The sequence below is a fragment of the Castor canadensis genome, chromosome 5 (genome assembly GCF_047511655.1).
Source record: "Castor canadensis chromosome 5, mCasCan1.hap1v2, whole genome shotgun sequence".
Taxonomy (NCBI): Eukaryota; Metazoa; Chordata; class Mammalia; order Rodentia; family Castoridae; genus Castor; species Castor canadensis.
Window position 1 is genome coordinate 139,851,451 of NC_133390.1, and position 21,497 is coordinate 139,872,947.

At 36.8% G+C, this 21,497-nt stretch overlaps 1 protein-coding gene across 2 annotated transcripts in view; it reads right to left on the reverse strand.

The window, feature by feature from the left end:
• Nucleotides 1–21,497, reverse strand: part of Pcsk2 (proprotein convertase subtilisin/kexin type 2) — a 280,435-nt gene that overhangs the window by 231,213 nt on the left and 27,725 nt on the right. For both annotated transcript variants that reach the window (XM_074074280.1, XM_020154667.2), the window contains exon 2: nucleotides 16,491–16,595. In XM_074074280.1, coding sequence (XP_073930381.1) covers nucleotides 16,491–16,595 — 105 coding nt within the window. The remainder of the gene's footprint in view (nucleotides 1–16,490; nucleotides 16,596–21,497) is intronic.

The following is a 21,497-nucleotide window of genomic DNA, read 5'->3' on the forward strand; positions in this document are numbered from 1 at the left end:
CACTCTTAAATGGGGACACTGAGGGCCATACAGGCTAAGTGCTTTTCTAGAGCTCAGACAGACGATAAACGACTCATGGCAGTAAGTGACTGAGAGAGCTCCACTGTCTCTCTACTGCACACACCATCCTGCCCATAACACTGCAAGAACCACATTGGCTTTGTTTCACATGGCAGTTCTTGCTCTGGAAAAGCTCACTTCTTTTAGATTTTTTCAAATGCATTGACATCTTAAACTTGAATGAACATGAGCAAGGAATAGACTCTTTCATAGGGAAAATTATTTTTGTTGGTTTCTCAATATTGATATATAATTTAAAATGTGTACAAATAGAATTTGGTCATAGCTTCTTGGTTAGTTAGTTTTCTATTGCTACAACAAAAATGCTTGAGCTAATCATCTTATAAAGAGAAAAGGCTTATTTTGGTTCACAATTTTGGAGGTTCCAGTCCATAATCATTGGCCCCACAGTTATGAGCCTATGGTAAGGCAGCCCATTATGGCAAGAGAGCGTGGGAGAGCAACACTTTCACTAACATCACGAGTCAAGAAACAGAAAAAGGAAGGGGACAGGTTCCACCTTCCCTTTAAGGGCATGCCCGTGACCTAAGAACCTCACACTAGGCCCTATCTCTCAATAGTGCCACTCTAGGGACCAAGCCTTTAACCCATGGTCCTCTTGGGGACATTAAAGATGCAACCTATAATAACCCCTAATACTTATAACTCCTATACAACTATAAATCCATAACAAACTTATATGCTAAATATAAACAACTCCACAGAAACAATAATAGCCAAAGTCATAATACTGACACAAAGTGTGAATCTGCTATAGGCAGTTGGGGTCTGTCTGTCCACTTTAACACACTCGATGCCATAATTCACTTCTCTATCACTTGTCCCCATCTCTAATGGCTGGAAAATTTGTTTGTTTTCTTATCTATTGCTGTAGTTAATAAACTATGCAAAAAGTTAGTGACCTGAAACAACCATTTTATTTGGCTCAAGATTTTTAAGGTCAGGAATTCTGAAGGGACATGACTGGGTGACGTGTTTCCAGGCAGAGCAGTTAATATCACAGGGGCTGACAGGTTCTCTTGCAGTATGAATTCTCCACCCACATGTCTGCTATCTTGGTGCTCCTTGTCCTCTCTCTCCATGGCACATCAGCCTCTCCACCTGACTTAGCCTTCTCAAAGCACGATGTTCTCAGGGAGGTCATACTTCCTATACGGAAGTTAGCTTCCAAGAGGAAGGAATAGAAGCTACCAGGTCAGGTAGGGGCTGTATCCAGTGTTGACACAGCATCACACCACCACGTTCTACCCAATGAAAACTAACAGAGCTTTCAAAGTGGGTGGATAAATAGACTCTACTTTTGATAAAGGGTTGCAGAAAAGCACGTGATGAGAGGAGCTGTTCTAGCCATTTTCGGGAAATGGAAGTGCCTTATTTAGTACATGCTTTCTCATTAGCCAGAAGCTACGTCGTAATAATTGTTGCCAATATTACTGTTAACCGAGTGCTAGGCTTATGGAAAAGTCTTAATCCTCCCAGAGGAACAGAACATTACATTGCTTATATTGCTATTATTATTTTGTATCTAAAAAACACAGTGCAAAATACTTTTACTGATTCTGTATCCAGTTGGCCTTTTCTTTCTGAGCATAAGGGAGCTCAGATCTACTCTTCTCATCCTCTTCACATTAAGATATGCAGAGTAACTATTTCTGGCCACTTGGGGAGAGTGATATGTTCCATTTTCAAGGTAAGGCATTTATGAGCTCATCATGCCTCTACTTCCCTTTTCTCTTTCTTTGCTTTGGAAGCCATCTGTTAGGATGATGGACTATCAAGTTGGTGGAACTTTCAACAACATCAGTCACTAAAAGGTTATATTAATCAGAGGGTTTGATTAACATGCTGAACCTGCAGCATGAGTGAGAAACAAACATTTGTATATCAAACTGGTGGGACACAAGGGCTAATTTGTTACTGAAGCATCATTTAGCTTATTCTAACTAATACTTTTGTTATTCATAATATCCTGGTAGGAAATTCAAGGAGTCCACTATAATACAGTGTGAAGAACACTTTTAATTGGATTAAAATTTTTAGGCAAGAAGAAATAAGTACAGAATTAAATGAGAGAACATACAAAAGAAGTAGTTGACAATATCACCTTTTCTCCTCCAGCAAAGTTATAATGTATTTATGAAACTAATATGCAGTTCCAAAGATGAAGTCACGGCTCTGGCTCTGAAGACTTGGGCATTTATTTGCAGATATTTGCACCTCATTGTGATTCCACGATAGACATTAAAAATTAAAACAATTTATTTCCAGACATTTGGACTTTCATTGTTATTTAATGATTTAGATGGTGAACTGGGGATAATTAGTAAAGCTTAAGTAACTTGCCCATGTCACATCACTAAGAGAATAATTTTTGAGTGCACAGATGTAAGTCAAATGAAAGGTTATATTTTAACTGTGGAAATATGACTCTTAGTTGCATTAGTTTAGTTCTGAGGTTTCTTGATTTACTCACTTAAAAAGAATTTATTTACTAAGTTTTATAAAAATTTGATTTGGTTCACAGTTGAGAGCCACCTGGCAATGATTAGCAATTATCCATTGATTTTTTTTTTGATTCTGTGATTAAAATTTTTCATGATTTAACATCAACCAGTTGCAGGTGTATGAACAAGTTATCAACTAAATTAAAATGGCCTCTAAGGACCAGAATGAAACTGGTTGGTCTGGTGATTTGGGTCATGTGAATGACTGAGTTAGATTTCTCCATGGCAAATAAACTGATTTCTCAGGGAGCAACATACACAAACAAATCAACCAGATTCAGAGTGATGCCGTTAAGCTGTATAAACAGTCCTCAAATAGCCTCCCTGGTGAGACACTGTTTTTCATTTACCTTGAATGATGTTTTTGGGACTTTGGGTGCTTTCTAATTTCCTTTCAACACAAGGTCAGGGTGAGATACTACTTTGTCATTCTGGACAAAGGGTGCTGAGCCTCATCATTTTTTTCTTTTCTATTCAACCTTTTCTTAAGAACTGGCTGAGGATATTAATGCTGACTAAAATCACAGATGATAGGAAAATGAGAAGGAGACTGAATCAGGATCCAACAAAATCTTGACAAGTCACAATGAATTCTAACAAGATGAAAAATTTAATAAGTCTAATTTCTTTCTTTTATGATCAACATGCTAATCCTCCAACAGTGGATTGATTACCAATGAATTTGAGGAGCTATAAGATTTAGCTCACTGTTAGGTCAAATTAGTCAATAATAAGATCTATGGCTTCCAGAAAAAGGCTACAGTGATCTTAGGATGTGTCAAGAGAAGAATAGCTTTCTAAATAAAGGAGGAGGGTGGAGCATGGTGGCTCACACCTGCAATCCCAGGTGCTTGGGAGGCAGAGATTGGGAGGATCATGGTTTGGGTAAAAAGTTAGTAACCAAGAAGCTGGGAATGGTTTTACATGTTTGTAATTTCCACCAGGTGGGAGACCATAGATAGGAGGATTGAGGTTTAAGACTGCTCTCACAAAAATACAATACCCTATGTGAAAAATAACTAAAGCCAAAAAGGGCTGAGGGTGTGGTTCAAGAGGTAGAGCACCTGCCTAGCAAACATGAGGCCCTGAGTTCAAACTCCCAGTACCAAATAGCTATCTATAATCTATGTATCTATGTAGCTGTCAATGAGGATACAGGGAGTGAGAGTTCATCACTACTTCAACATCATCAGAGTATAGATGAATGATGTGTGCAGTTCTCAAACAATATTCAGAGATGTATGATTTAGGAAGATTTGAGAAATGAACAAAAATTCAATCAAGACATCTGTAAGAATCAGTAATGTTTGCTCTAAGAAGGTCCAGGGGCCCTGATAATTATCATATGTTGGAAGGGTTCTCACATGGAAGACGAAATCATTTGGTCCCAGAAAGCAGAAACTGGATTGTGGACTGGGGTGAAAAGAAAGTACCTCTGAGGTTACCTTAAGGAAAATATTTTTTTCTCTGTTTTTTTCCTTCCTATTTCTTTTTTTAAAACAACTTTTCTTTTCCTTCTGTTTTCTTTTTTGCTCCCTCCTGATGTGATTTTATTTTAAATTTATTTTAGGTTTTTTCTTTGGGGAAAAGCTTTGATGTGGACTACTTTAGCAGACAGGGCAGTCAAAGACCAGTAAGACAGATGCCATGCCAGGTGTTGAGTCACCCTGACCTGAAAAGTTGTAGAGTAAGGACTGCAAAATAGCTCTCTAAGATCAGATTGGTTCTGCTGTTGTGTTTTCTTTAGCTTTGACAATGTGTTAAGAAAACTTGACTTAGTCACCAATTTTTCTCTTTTTTTAAACACAAGGTCTTTCTATGTAGCCAATGCAGGCCTTGAACTCCTGATCTTTCTGTTTCTGTCTCAAAGATGCCCAGCCAGCCATCGATACTTTTTTTTTTCTTCAGAAACATTGGTATTTGCTGCTTCTCTTGAAAAATTGGTAGAGCTGGCAACCTTGGGGTTCTAATTTTGGAGGTCACAATCAGCTGAAGAAGCAAATCTGCTTCCTTGTTTTGACAATAAGTGTACTCTCTGGCTCCCACAGTCTTCACTACTCCAAAAAAGTCGGCCTCCAAAAGGGGCAGAAGACAATTTTGTCATTTATCCTCTTATTTGAATTACTGCTGTGCTTATGCCTGACTCACCTCAATCTGAAATTCTTGATATTCAGTTTCCTATCCCTGTTGGACAGAAGAATCGATTGGTTTGGAGAATGGGACTGTTTAGAAATCACTGGTTTTCAAGCTTTTTTAGTTGAGGGATCCCCACACCTCTATATCCTCCATGTTGAATGAAATCTTGTACCAAATCCCAATTTATAAAGCATAGTGGAGGAGCTCTTATCTTTGAAGTGGATGAATAATCTGCCTCATTACCTAACACTTACCTTGAGAAAAGAAATGGACTTTCTGGGCTCTGTTAAACTGGCTTTAACAACACAGGATTTGAATTTTTCTTCTGAAAGATGAGGGTACTAACATTGGTGGCTCTCCAAACACTTTGGAGTACTAGTTTATAAAAAATTCCCATTTCTCAGATGAAAATAAAAACATGTAAGGGGAGGATCATGAACTAGTGAGAATGTCTGGATTTTAGTACTGGCTTTGACCTTAACCAGCTGAGAGGCTTCAGTTTACTTCTGGAGTCAAAACTATGAAGACTTGTTTTGGAGGCTAACTGGTCTACGTTATTCACATTACAGACATAGAGCTAGAGATGGCAAATAAAGTGGTTTGTTCAAGGAAACACAGAACTAGTATTAGAACCCAAGAATGTCCTCAAATGGGATTCTCCCTCTGCTTTTCTCCCTGATAAACAATTATTTGGGTTTCTTTCTACACAATAGGTTTCTGTTCGATTCTCTGAGGTTTACTTACAAACATTCATTAAGAAATTCTTTATTATCCAGGTTGGGTTGTTCTCCTTTTTCAGGCAAATAGAAAATGGACAATTGTTTTGTCTTACTACCTTTCTCTCAGGCAATACATTCTTTATTGCTAAATGGGACATACATGCCATAGAAAAGATGGAAAATACAACCTTTTCAGTACAGATAATGGCAAACCAACTAGATAAACTCCAACAATAGGGCTGTTATTCAGACATAAATCTCCTGTCTAACTGCTGTTTACTCATTTCTGGACTTGGCTTCAAGACTCCCCTTGTCCTCTCCTGACTCCACATGACTTTGAAATGACTGGAAATGGTAGGAATTCAATTCCACTCATTTTCAAATTTTCCCTTGATTTGGATTTCAGAATATCAAGCCTGTTTGTGGATGGAGATGTGATCAGGAACATGTGATGGGCATCATAACAGTAACTGAGGAAAGTTCTGAAAAGAATTTTAAATGTCTTTCTGAACCATCTGCACCTTCATGCCTACTTTTGCCTCAAAAAATGTAATTTTAGGAATATTAAATAGCTAGATAGGCATTTTAGTCATTTGCTTATGTCACCAGTAAGGAACATTTATAATCGCTTTCAGCTAAGTATTGAATAAAATTAATTTTGGAGCAGTGGTGTGAGGAGTGAGAATTTACTTTCCAGATAAAGTTTTGAATCTTAGCAAATAAATTATTTTAAGAACTTGATCTTTCTGAAATCCATGAGTGTTGAACCAACAGAACTTGGATTTTTGTTCTACCTAATTGGAAGTAAATGCTTTTTTCCTTTTGATTCTCAGCAAAACTTGGTCTTTTTCTTGATTTTTATGGTTTCTTAAAATTAAGATCTGAAATAAAATTCCTAAAATACCAACTTTTCCAGAAAACCACGGTAACACAATAATGCATTGCCTCTGTCACGTTAGAGTGTGTATTCGACTCAAATACAAAAACCATGAAAAAAAACCATCATCCTTCAACAATTTGAGCAAAGAAAAGTGCCTAAGGAATAACACAGATGGAAGATGGGCTGTTGGACTTCAAGTACCATTTTTAAAAAGCACAAATGCATGGGTTTTTGGATATATACATTATGTTGAACTTTTGGCACTAGGAATAGGAGTGTTTTGTCATGTGGCATTAACACATAGAAAATTGTCAAAAGGATGGAATCAAAAGCATTGAAGCAATGTTGTCAACTAACATGTTCCACTGTATGTTTCTTCTTTGTCTAATTACTGGGATGTTTGGCACTCAGCTGGTCTACAAATTTGAGGGGATCCAGTATGCAGAGATACCTTGATACCCTGATGTGTCAAGGCCCCAAGTTTATGGGGTGCTATACCTACTGAGATTATTTGTAAGAATTGAAGAAGTGTTGGCTTGTGTGTCCCTTGATGAGAATTATTGCATTATTGTTGGGATATTTACATGACTTCCTAAAATATCTGGCAAAAAATTCTGTACTCTGTTTACTGCCAGTGATTACGAAGTGGCTTCTCCTGAGTATCACAGCAAAGCCCTGTGAGGGTGTACTGACCCTCGTGTTATGTCTGGTATCTGTAAACACTTTCTGGTCTTAGTATTTTCCTTACATAACTGATGTTGTTTAAAATTGTTAGCATATATCAGGGGTTATGCTTCAATTTATTTTCTGTTCTGTTTTAAACAGAAAATAAAAGAGTGCATACTCCTTTCTTCATTTCAAGTTTCTTAAAATAAAGAAGAGCTACCCAATTCAGGTTCTTCTCTTGCTACATCAAACAGACCACTTTTCTTGGAAACTTTGCTAGACGGCTTGTAGAATAAGCTCTTGTCCCTGAGATGCTATTTCCTTGAAATTGACTTCAGAAGATCTTGATTCTTATTGCTCTGAGTCAATTATGACTCCCTGTCTTAATGCTCACTGCCCAGCCCAGACACAGCAGCATCCAGAGGAAACAAAATTCACACCACTATTTTTATTCCATAAGCTCATGTATATACCATGTATTTCAATATCCTTTGAAGAAGTGTTTTAAAAATAGATTAGAGGGGAAAAGTGAAGTAATTCATGTCTGTAGTAAGAAATAATTATAGGGATAATTAATTTACTCTGGCAAAGGGTACATGAGTGAGGACTCATTGACTGGGCTGGTCTTCCCTTGACCTCTCATCCTCTTACTACATTATTTTTGCCATTTCACTGTCAATTTTTTTGGTCCCCAGTTATCTTCCTGGCTACATTTTTGAGTCCCCTAGGGCTTGTCTTCACACAGCTTCTCTATCTTCGATCATTTCTACCCTCACAGCATTGAAAGTGACCAATATGTGGATGACTCCCGTCTTCAACTCTGACCTCTCATCTTAAATCCTTACGATAATTTGTTTAGTTTACATGTTCACTTGGATATTTATTACAAATCTCAAATGTTAACAGCTTAAAACTAAACTCTTAAATCCTCTCCTACCTCCTCCCACCATTTCTGTCCACACAGGAAAATGTCCATTTTACCATAAGCCAGCCCAACATCTCTGGACATGCATTTGCCTTCTCTTTTCCTCCCCAGTTCCTCATCTAATCCGTAAATGAAGGCATCAGAAAATTTGAAGCCTTTTGCTTCACAATATACACCCAAGCCTGACTTATTTCTTACCACCTCTACTGCTTCTATCCTGAATCAAGCCACCAGCCTTTCTAAAATACTATGATTAGCTCACACTGATCTTTGATTTCCATTTTTCCCTCCTCAGTCCTACCCTATAGTCTATTGTTTGCCTAGAGACAGAGGAATCCCACCTCATTCAAAGTCAGTCCAAAGTTCTTACTCTGACTGGTCCATGGTCTTGCTCCTTTTCTCTTCCTTATCTCATCTCCTCCTCACTCTCCTTACCTAATCCTTTGCAGCCTTACTGGCATTCCTAGAACACATCTTTCTGTTTCTAGTACACATCAAGTGTATCCTGTATGCTAGCTTTCCTCTTACTGGTTCCACTGCTTGGATTGCTTTTCCTCTTGATATATACATGGATCTCCTTATTTCCTTCGGTTCTATATTTAAATGTCACCTTACCAGAGTGGCCAACCTTGAATGCTTTTTATAAACTAGAAACCCTCTCCCTTGGTGCTCCACAGCTCTATTCATGTTTATAACACTTTGTTATTTTTTTTTACTACCATTCAATTGATTTGTTCGTCAGTCTTAGGGTTCTCTCCTTCATTCCCACTACTATATGAGCTCTGTAGAATCAGAACTTTTTGTTTTATTCATTGTTGTATCTCAATACCCAGAACAGTGCTCAGTGTAAAGTTGGAGCTCAGTAAATGCTTGTTGAGTGAATAAATGTTTTGTTAGCAAACAACCTGCTAAAGGAGTTACATGATGAGTTTGATACTTACATAGAAAATACTCATTTTTAGAGGATATATTAGAGATATTTCAGCTATATAAATTATTTCCTGTTGCATCTGGCAGAAGAAACAAGTTCAGATTGGTCAGAAGAAATTTGTCATACATTTATTTAAGATTTTTCCAGGAATTTCTAAAAGTTTGCCTGCCCCCCATTTGAGAGTGTTTGTCTTGTGAGTTAGAAAGATGAAACAGAGAGTCTGGGTGTGATGTAAATGCTTGTAATCCTAGCACTTAGATGGCTGAGGCTGGAGAATCATGAGTTCAACGCCAGCATGAGCCTACCAGTGAAAGTTCAAACTGCCTGGAGACCCCTTAGAGGTTCCAGAGAACTCCTACTTCTCCTTTAGGAAGCATGGTAGTAGGAATAGTAGCCGTCATTTAAAAATGTGCTCATGTCTAAGGAAAACAACCAGGCTTACTCATTAGCAGCTTTTTCCCTGCTTCTCTAAAGCTGTAGTAAATAATTCTTCCCATTTCCCCACAAATAGTTAATTATAGCATCAGCAGCAGCTCTTTGAGGTGGGAAGCCAGGCACATCTGCAATGCCCAAAGACGGTGGGCATTCGCTCCCTGCTGCAAAATAAAACTAGCAGATTAGGGCAGCTGAGCTTCTCTCACTGGTCTAGGCATTGACACAGATATTTTCCCTTGCTTTTTCTCACCTCCCCCACCATGATTCTTCTTCTGATGCTGCAGAGTCACCCTCAAAATGCATCACTTATAAACACCCGCTGGTCTCTTGACACAGTGTCTCCAAAATGAATTTGACTGCCAGATGGGAGGCAAAGACAGAAATTGCTCTATTTGGGTCTCACAGCTTCAGTATTTGGGCTCAAAATGTGGTCAAGGTCATGCACCACAGATTTCTGCTTTTCTCTCTGAGTTTAAAGTAACCTCTGCAGGAGAACAATACGGGTGGAGTGGAGTGGGGAGCTGGAGTACAGAGAGCCTGACCCAGGGAGGCATGTCACCTCTGAGTAAGCTAGAACTTTCTTTACAGTCTCCAGAAGTGCTCATCTACTCCAGCTCCTCCAAAGTGCATTGCTGGTCTCCTCCTCGTCCTATGTCATCAAGCCAGGAAATGTGAAAAAACTGAGATTGGAGTGGAAGAGAAAAGAGGCTCATGCAGTACAGTTCACCAGAACATGCTCCTCCAAGACTGCTAGCTCCCCAAAGGCATGGTGAGTATTTAGTCATTTCCAAACTCCTAGATGCCCTTGGGGCTGATCTGTGGATGGAGTTGAGTCCCAGAAAATGTCCCGTGAGTCAAACAGCTTGTCAATATCTGGTCAATATGGTAACACAAAAGCCTGGTCCCTTTGTCTCAAGTTGGGGAAACTCTGAAAGGCCATCCTTGCTTTCAAGTTTCCTGTAGCATTAACTGAGGCCATTGTTTTTATTCCAGGTCACCTTCTCCATCTGCTGAACTCTTTCTGCTTCACTCCTGAGCAATCTCCTGCACGCAGCAACTCATCCAGAATCTGTTTCCAGGAAGTCTGTGTAAGATGCCATTTTTGTTGGCTTTTTTAAAGAAATCACACCTTAAGGATTGAATTCTAAAGTATGTGAAGTAGGAATCATGCATGGTTACAATTAAATTTGAAAATTTTCTTAAGGAAGTAAGACATCAGTATTGTGTCTCAATACATCACAAGTGTTGAATTTCAGAATCCGATCATGTTCCATTGTTCCCACAGCAGATAAAGAAGTTGGCTTGTGTTCAAGAAATATTTTCTACCATAATTATTATTTTTAAATGTTATAATCGCTCATCCAGAAAGGTGAAATGCTCTCACCGTGAGAGCCACCAGGGAACTGAGACCAACTGCATGCTCCACGAGCCATCATTTAATTCATGGCCACTTTAGGGTAAAGGATAAATGAACGATCATGAGCCCAAGTGCCCACCCTTGAGATTTCCCTCTCCCTTTTTACTATCAGGACTAGTATGTTTGCTATAATATGAATAATAAACTTTCTGTATTACTTACATATGTTTCTTAATAAGTGAAATATGATCAAATCTATCTGCTTCCTTTTCTCAAGGAGATATTTGGAAGACAAATTAGAGACTCTGTATTTCTTAGAACAGAATCACAAGACCTGAAACCTCATCATTTTAGAACTAACAAGAATGAGGATAACCCCCCAGCCTATTCTTTGGGTACACAGTCTTTTAAAATGACTCTAAAACTATATACTTTCTCTTTTTACCCAACCCCCAGGCTGAGATTCTCCCGCATTCTTGTGGTACTTAGTAGAGAGTCCCTTGAATTCTCTTAATTACACACTAGAGGAGGGTTTGCTCAAGTCAAAAATGGTAGACAATATTCTTCTCCAGGACATTTTCTACTTGAAATTAGAAAGAAATGATGTTTTTTCTTCTCTTGTCCAATTTTTAATCTAAGTAACCAAATTGTTAACTATGTAAACTGAATGAAAGAATGATTTGACTACAAAACTTACAAGTTATCTGTTCTTAACATAAAAAATCATGACAAATGTGAGGTCTTTGAAAAGATTTGGAAGTCAAGAGCTTAAAAATTGTGACAAAATTTTATGTAACTTGTAGAGCAAGAAGGTCCTTGAATTTCTTGGTTTGCTTTGAACTGCTGAGGTCCTGATATTCTTTTTCAAAAGCTGTGTGTGGATTATGACTAAATTGCTGTTATTGCATTAATGGTTTCATGGGTTCCTTCAGATCTGTCTTCCCATCATCTATGCTTAATTTTTCTGATCTGAGTATATATAGCTATATATGATGTTCACCAATTATAGTTAAATTACCCCCATTCCATTAGACTTAAATGTATTACCATATCATGTCAAAAAGAGCTTGCATCTATTATAATTGCATTTCCAACTCCTGCCAATCACTGTGATCATAAATCCATTTTTAAAAACAATATAAACTATTATATTACACAGAAAGTCTGTATTTACAGAAAGTCTGGCTCAGGCTTTAACAAGTAAATCTCATGAATGGTGTCTAGCTAATTAAAAAAATTAGAAAAGTTCTCTTTTGCTCTGGTGGTAAGTCTGAGGTGTTTGAAATGATTATATCATCCAGTGAAACTAACTTTTGTGGGTTATTGGAGTATGGCAAAACTCCATAAATATGTTCAAGAATATATCCTTAAAGAAAAAAAATAGATCACTACTGAATCATATGACTGCCACCTAGACATGTGAATGCATTTGGAGGAGAAAGAAGCTAAAAAACACAGATCCCAAATACAGAACCCAAAGAAAACATCATCCATTCCTTAAGACAGGGGAAACAAGAATGTTTGCATTGGAATGATAGAAATTAATTCTTTTTTTCTTTTCTTCTCCTTCCTCCCCTTTTCCTCCTCCTTTTCCTCCTCCTCTTTTCATCTTCTCCTCTCCGTCTGCAGAGCTGGGGATTGAACTCAGTGCTTTGTGCCTGCTAGGCAAGTGTTTTATCACTGAGCTACAATCCCAGTCTTTGATAGAAGTTTCTGACTTATAAAATTGAAACAGATTTAAAAGTTATTCTTGAGGAATAATTGTATGGTTTAATAAAAATGCTTATAACAGGAAATAAATGCAATTCTTAAGTCAAATATAATTTCCCTCAACAAATGATATCTGGATTACTTCTTTATTAGACTATTTAGCTTCCATTTGACTAGTATGCATTGCTTGAGAACATAGATGTAAGTCTTTCATATCAATACCCTATTTCAGATGTACAAATACGGATCAACAGAACTGTAAAACAAATATCATCTCAAATAAATCTATTTTCCTGCTGCTTTCTGAACACTTGCAGAATTTATAGGGTTTTGATATGTTGACTATGAGCCACAATTAAGTTTGGCTTCAAGACTTGCTGATGCTGGCTGCTCTAGATAAAGTTTAACAAATCTCACAGAGGTTTTGGGCAGACAATATTTGTTCTTGACACTGATTCTGAGAAGGCATTTTTAGTTTCATTATTTCATCACAACTTTGGATTTATTTATTACATCTTCAAATTAGTTTAGCTATCAAAACTTCCCAAATATATTGTCCTTGCTTTGGTGTGTGAGCTATGACTGTGAATATGATTAGGAAGAGAATATATTGAAATTTAAAATTAAAAACTGACTCTTCAGAGGCATCTTAATGATAAGACTTAGAAGTAATGAAATGGTATTTGTTTTCCTTTTCTCACAGTTACAGATGTGTCTAAAGGAGAAGCTAGAGAGACTGCACTTCTGTCTCCTGGATATGTATTTTAGAATAGAGATAAAAATATAAAGAGAGAAGAACAATACTATTTCATAGATTGAAACTCTGAGGAAAATTATGAATCATCCATTCTTTTGAAAGCCATTTATTGACCATATACTATGTATTTGGATACCTACTATGTAAAGTTATTTTAAGAAATAAACAAGATGTAGTTTTTGCTTTGAGCATCCAAATGATGACACTAAGCAGTTTGCTAATCTTTTAGAAAGACTTGGAAAAGACAAGAGAATTTCTTTAAAATAGTCTACATCCTGCCTGGTGATGAACAAAGATGAGCATATTGAAAGTAGCAATTGAATATCCTTTCTAGTCCTTTTTTCCTGTCTCACATAAACATAGAAATAAGTTGCTAAAATAAAGGATGGAATCACTGAAATTTCTGCTCTAAAGCCAAAACTAAACAAAGAGCTATCTTGGTCCTCAATCATTTTCTTCTTTGTTTCTTGCTTTGGAGTAGACCTTGGTGGCTTATTTGGTCTAAAAGCTACTTAGATATGTCCATCTCTGGGTGCCTGTAGCAGCACAAACCATTCTATATTTACGTGCATGGTTCCCTGCATAAGCCCACAGACAGTAAGCAAAAGAGACCAGGAAAGAGTGTAGCAACAGGAGGGAGAAGGAAGCTGAGGACATATGCATGGTTAGGGTTGGTAGGTCTAGAAGACAATAGGTTTAAGAGAATGATAAACCAACTTACTGTTAAGTCCTTGGTTTTTAAAGCATAACTTCTAACTCTTATGCAAGACACAACAGCCTAGATCATCAGTTCTTTTGGTTACTTGGCACTTCCTCTTTTCTTTCTCTATTTTTTTACTTTTCTTTCTACAATCTGTTTGAATATACCTGTGAACCACAAAGCTGGTATATGCCAACACTAGCCATACTTGCCCCTTTGTTTAAGGTCTGCAAACCAATGAGAAAGAACATTTATATTGTTACTCTTGTGCCATTTATAATCAACATTTTTGTTTAAAGATAGTTATGACCATATTTTGCTATGAGCAGATGCCAAAATTAGATGAGCATAAGAAAATCATGCAAGAAAGACTGAGGCCTTAATCTACAGCATTTTGAATGAGGTGGTTGTCATTAGCAGGTTTTACATTTTTTTGTAAAAAATTATGCAACTTTGTGCTTTGTTCCTTTTCCTAACATGGGTTTATTATTGACAACATCTCTGACATTTACCCTTGATTAAATGGTGTCCTTGCTATCTTCTGCTGGCCTTGGTGGGCAGAGAAGATGGCTACTTTTACAGGTTACCAGGACTCTTCTATTAGGTAATGAAGGTGGTACAGATGCTCCATTTAGTGACAATAGGTAAGATTTTGAGAAGAGAGAAAATAATTAGAATAATTAGTGTCCAATCATGTTCCTTATTACCCAACCCATTTAATTTTCTTCTCTTGCCAAAGCATCTCCATATTTAAGGAATTAGCATTTCAGAGAACACTTCAAGAAGTGATGAAGTAAGAGAATCTTAACCTAGTAGCCACTGATCCAACAATGGCTTTTTAGTTTCACCCTTCTTCAGTTTTGTTTCTTAGACCAAGCCTGTTCAGTGTTCTGTCTGTATGATCTTGGTGAAATATTTTTAATCATGAAAGAAGAGAAAACAATGGGGACTTCTAATTATATAAATAAAAGGAAAATAGTTGGCCACAAAGAGCAAGATCATGAGGCAGGGTTGAAGTGTAAGGACAGCCAGTGTCACAGAGTGACCACTAGAGTGGTCTTTGCTTAGTGATACCCATCTGGCATTCACAGAGGAGGCCAGCAAGATGCCTGTCCAATGGCTGCCCAAAGGTACCCCTGGCAATGAGTTGGTCTAGACAAGGCCTGAGCTGTTAAAACACAAAAAAGACAGCTTCTCCCCCAGCTGACTTCTACAAAAGACCCTTAAGAATGCTTACCATTGGCTTATAGTGCAGATCCCTTGGCTATAACTGCAAAAGTAAAAATAAAGTGGTTTCTCAGAGCAGAAATTCCACTCTAGGACATGCGAAAAGACCTGGATTGATGAGTTAAAGAAAAATTGCCTGTGGCGTGTCAGTTTTTGACCTGCTGGCAAACCTTTAATTTCTAATTAAAGCCCAAATTAAACCCAGTGTTTATAGGAAATGTCCCTGAACAAGCTCCTAGATTCATTTACCCAAAAGGGGACTCATGTAGAAATCCCCAGAAAACATCTGCCCACTTTTCGCCAGTTCTTCCTTAAGAGTTTTAGGGAGAAGGCTATCCTGCCTTCAATGCATAAGGAGCAACCTGCTTGTGGTGCTACGTTCCCTCTTCATGAGTTGCATAAGAGAAATCAGAATCTCCCCAATAGGATGAGTGTACAGGTATATAGGATGGTGGAATACTGGAAGAGGGAGGATTCAATGATGACCAAAGTTCCTGTTCTGAAAAGCAGGGAACAGGAACACTGGAAAAGGAGCATTTTGTGACTAGAGATGATAGGCTTGCTTGGGGGAAAAGTTGAATTCAAGCTGTCAGAGAGAGTCAGAGAGAGTAGAAAATGAGACCTGAGGGTGAATATGGTGTTTGTATTTTATATAAGTGCATGAAAATAGAACAATGAAACTTGTTTAAATTGTTCCAAGAAGGGGAGAAGGTGGGATGAGGGAGAATGATGGAAGAAGTGAATCTAATTAAGATATATAGATTCATCATAAGCACACATGTAAAATGTCACAATGCATCCCCCCCTGCACAACTATTATATGCAAATAGAAAATGTAAGTTAAAAAAAGATTGAAGAGGAAAAAATAGAGGTTGTGAGCATCAAGAATAAAGTTGAGACAGGGGAGTCTCAACTGTGAGGGGAGTCACACTATCAGTGTGACAAATGACAGGGTGAGAAGAAAGACCAAGATGGTTTCATGGTTGCAGCCATGCATGACTACTAACAAGTCCACTGTCTGTTGTGAAATGATCAGTTCCTGGTCTGCTCATTTTCCCATTCATAATATGGAGCATGGAAACCTCCTCAGAGCATGTGGATACTCCAGGAGAAAGCTTCCATAAAACAACTCATTAAATCCTCGATGTCTTCCCATCTGTCACAGGCCAGAACATGTTCCCATGCAAACCAAAGTCCTCACACAATAACTCAGGGGAAGACAACCAGTGAATGGGTATCCTTGTTTCCTGCGCCATCCTTACAAAGGGGCCTAGAATTGTTTATTATGCATAGTAAAGAAGATCATGGAGTCCCTAGTGCTACTCTGCAAAGGGTTTGTTTGGTCTATCACAACACATTAGATGCCTTTACTTCAAAATCTTTTGCCTGCCCCCTTTGCACCCACTGAGTGAACTCAGTAGTGGCAGTGAGACTGGGAGGCAGGTTTTTAGGGAGGACTCACCCTGGGGTCTCTCTCCAGCTGCTGCTTGTGGTGTAGGCTTCGTCTCCTTTTGGCCTTTGCAAGGCCATTGTGATAAAAGTGGTACAGGCCTTCTGTGAAGGGGAGCTGAAACAGACACAGGATGGTTAGCTGATGTAAAAGCAACTAAAACATAGAAAAAAAATTGTCAAATAAACTTTCCCAGAATTTTGGAAATTAACAAAAGTCTTGCAGTATTCTAAGCAGCATTTCTTTAAGAAAAACAGTACAATATCAATACTAACAGCAAGACTTGTGGCATGGTTAACTTGCCCTTTTTCCATCCATTTCTCTCCAGCTCTATAGCATCTTTGTGGGTATGAAAAAAATTTTTTTTGTCATTATACTTTTGTACTGAGGGTACATTGTGACATTTACAAAAAGTTCTTACAATATATTATAGTTGAATTCACCCCCTCCATCATTCTCTTTTATCTCCTTTGCCCCCATCCCAGGAATAGTTTCAATAAGTCTCATTTTTCCATTTGCATACATGTATACATAATATTTCTACCACACTCATGCTCCTACACCCTTTTCTTATATCTTTTCTCCTTCCACTGGTACCATTCCCCAGACAGGACCTGTTTTATCTTCCTGTTTTCCATTTTCAAAAAAAGACATTTTTGTTTGTTTAAGATACAGATAAGCTACACAGGGCGTTTCCTTGTTTCATTTCCAAGTATATATGTATTATAACCTGAGTTGGTTCATCCCTCTATTTTTTTTCTTTCTACTTTAGTCACTTTCTTATGTGATTTCAACAGGTTTAAAAATTCTATATTCATTCTTGTATAGACAGTATTCAACCATATTCACCTTCTGAACTTCCTTCTTTTACCGTCCCTCCTCTGTTAGTCCAATAGCTTCTCAATCACCATAACAGTGAAACCAGTAACCCAACAGATATTGGAGGATGGATTCTGGCTTGATTCAGACAACTGTCTGAATGATACCTGGAAAAGTCCCATTCATAGGGTTTATTGTTATTTGATCTGATCCAGAGTTTGTTCAATGTGAAGAGTTTGTCTCTAGGGTGTTTGTTGAAAACAGTCCATGGCTATTAGTTAAAACTGCAGTTTCCTGAGGCAGCAATATCAACTGAAGCAAATGAGAAGTTGGGAAGATAATCTTAGAAGAAAGATAAAGAGAATGAGATGTCCTTAGAAGGTTTTACAATGTTCTAATATATTTACACAGACTTGAAAGGCTAAACACATGTGGAGAGCTGGACACATAAAGGGAAATACATAAGAAGATCCTAAATTCACAGCTGTATGAATAGGAAATGAAGACTAAGGCAGAGTTGCAACTGGCCTCCTGAGCTTTGGGGGCATGCCCCAAGACAACGAGCATACCAGAAAAGAATGAAGAAACCTTATTGATTCAAGGTCTTTAAGGAAATCCATTTCTGATGTTTAGATGACCCATAAGCCAATAAACTAGAGAGTTATTGGAACACTAAACTAAACTAAAAGTTACAGACCTTATAGCATACAGTTCAGGAAAGATATAACAGACAAATAAACAAACATATAGAGACAAAAGAATAGCAACAGCAGCAATGATGAAATCCATAAACAATATCAACAAAAATGAGAGTGTGTGTGCATCTTATCCATTCATTCATTGCCACATTATATTATTTTAAGCAGCCAGGTTTCAGAAAAAAATGTGTGACATATAAAAAAATAAGAATGTTTGCTCCAGACACAGGTGAAAAAAAAATCAATCAATAAAAGTCCTCTGAGGAATCCTAAGTAATAGAATTACTAGGAAAATACTAAACGAGTTGTTAAAAATGGAGCTAAATAATGCATGTTTAAAGAATTTAAGCAAAATAGGAGAATGATGAATTATCAAATAGAGAATATAAATGATAGAAATTATATAAAAAATAAACAAAAGAAATTTTAAAGTTGAAAATAAATGAGATGAAAACATTCTTAGAGGGCATCAGTAGCAGACAAATCAGCAGAAAAGTCAATGTGAATATAAGTAAATTGAGATTAGCCAGTTTGGGCAACAGAAAAGAAATAAAGTAAAATGAGCAGAAAAAGCTTCAGAGACTAGTGAGATAAAGATATGTTCAGTAAGATTAACAACTGACTTCCTATTGGAAGCCATGGATGTCGTAAGACAATGAGGTGACATATTTCAAATTCCAGAAGAGACTGTCAACAAATAATCCTATATTAGTCAAAGTTAGCATTCAAAAATAAACAGCAACAAAAAAATCCGTGCATTCCCAGAAAAACAAAAACTGACAAAATTCATTATTAGGAGATCTTTTCTCTAGGAAGTACTAGCTTTAGGCTAAAATGAAACACACACTAGGCACTACTGAAAATCCACTTGAAGAATAAATAACACCAGTAAAGGTAAGTAGTACAGGTAAGTATGAAAGATAGTGTAAATGTGGTTTCGTTTATAATAATCTTTTCCCTTCTGTTTTATTTAAAAGAAAATTATATAAATAAAATTGCATTTATAGACTTATAGTGTATACAGATCATACAAATTGTATGACAATAAATGTACAAAAAGCAGAGAGGGAACATAGTTATAGTGGAACCATGTTTTTCATGTACTACTGAAATTAAGTTGGTATTAACCTGAACTAGATTATTTAAGATATTAATTGTAATTCCAATTCCAGAAAAACCACTAAGAAAATAAACAAAATATGGTAAAATAAATAAGGTAGCAAAGATAGTACAACAGAAAATATTTAACACAGCTAGGGTTAAGTGGCATGTCCCTGAGGTCCCAGTTACTTGGAAAGCTGAGGCATGCCAGGAGTTCAAGGTCAGCCTGGGTAACATAGTGAGACCTTGTCTCAAAAAGAAAAAAGAAGAAGAAAATATTTAACAGAAAAATATAGTTATGAAGGAATAGAGGAACAAAACTTACATAAAACATTGCTGTGATTTGGAGGTAAGGGTCCGTGTGTGTTAAGGGCCCTGTCCCCAGTGTGACACATCTGGGAGGTGACAGAACATTTAGGAAGCGGGGACTTGTGGAAGTAGTTAGACCACTAGGTGTGACTCCAAAGAAGATTGTGAAACCTTGGCCCGTTCTTTCTGCGCACTTCCTGGTTTGAGATGTGACCACATGTTCTGACATGTGCCCTCACCATTGCCATCCACCACCTTCATAGGAAACCCAAACCAATGGAGCGTCTCAACCTTCAGAACTGTAAATCATAATAAACTGGCCTATATTTTATAAACAGTCTGAGTCAGGTATTTCATTATAGTGACACAAAGCTGACTTTACAAACTTATAGAAAACAAGTAGCAAAATGACAGGTGTAAATCTTACCTCATCACTATTACTCTAAGTGTAAATGGATTGAAAACTCCAATGAAAGGACAGAGATTGACAGAAAACAAACAAGCAAACAGTGATTCAACCACATATTGTTTGCAAGAGAAGCATTTTAGATTTAAATATACAAACTGGTTGAAAATAAAAGGTTGACTGGGCATAGTGGTATATGCCTATACTCCCACCATTATATAATTCACAACAAACAACAAGGCACCCCCAAATAAAGGAAAAACTGATAGAATTGAAGGGAGAAATAGATAATTCATCAATAATGGCTAGAGACTTTAAAAACCAGCTTTCAATCATGAACATAACTAGTAGGAAGAAAATCAAGTAGTTACATTGAATACTTGAACTGTAAACCAACTAAACAAAACATCTGTCTACAAAATATTTCACCTAATAGCATCAGAATACATATTCTCTCAGAGATACATGAAATACTCTTTTGAATAGACCAACTTAAATAAATTTAAAAGGAGTAAAGTAACAAAAAGTATGCTCTCTTATCACACTAATTACATTAAAATTAAATAATCAAAGAAAATGGAAAAATCCAGAAATATGTGAAATTCAAATACTACAAAGGTCAAAGAAAAAAAATCCCAAGGAATATTAGAAAATACTTTGAGATGGCTAAAACAAAAACACAGAATACATAGACATATGAGATACAGCTAACACAGTTCTTAGAGGGACATTTGTAGCAACAAATTGAAAAAGAAGATCTTAAACCAATAACCTAAGTTTGCACTTTATGAAGCTAGAAAAAAGAAGAGTAAGCTAAATTCAAAGCAAGCAGACAGAAGGAAATTAGAACACGATTAGAGTATGAGCATATGTGCACCAATAGGTAGATGGCAATCTTGAAATAGACGAACTCTTAGAAGTAATAGAAAACTTGAACAGACAATAACTAAAGTGATTGAATTAGTAGTTTAAAAAGTCCAGGCCCAGATGACTTCACTAGTAAATTCTACCAAATGTTTAAAGAATTGATACAAATTATTCAGATATTCTTTCAAAAAATGGAAGAGGAAGAAACAACTTACAATGCATTCATGGGACTGACATTTCCTGATTTGACAACCAGATAAAGATATTATAAGAAAATAATAATATAGACACTATCCTTACAAATATAGACTCAAATGTCTTCATAAAAATACTGATTCAGTGAACTGATTTAGTAATACTTCAAAATGATTGTCCACCATGACCAAGTAGGATCTATTCTGGGGACATAAATTAACAAATGTCACCAATGACCATATTACTAAAGGATAAAAATTACATGATCATCTCAACAATACAGAAAATACAGAAAAAAATTTGACAAAACCCAATATTCCTTTATGATAAGACTATTTTAAAATAGGAATGGAAAGGAAATTCCTCAATCTGGTAAATGCATTTTTGAGAAATCCACTACTACCATTATTTTTAATGGCAATAAACTGAATGCTTTGTCCTTCACATCAGAAAAAGACAAAGATCACTGCTCTTGCCACTTCTACTTAACAGTGTCTTGGAGGTTCTAGACAGGTCAGTTAGGCAAGAGAAAGAAATGAAGTCATCAGATTGGAAAAGAAGAAGAAAATATATATTCAAAAACCAAATTTTACATATAGAAATTCTTAAGGTATCTACAAAAAA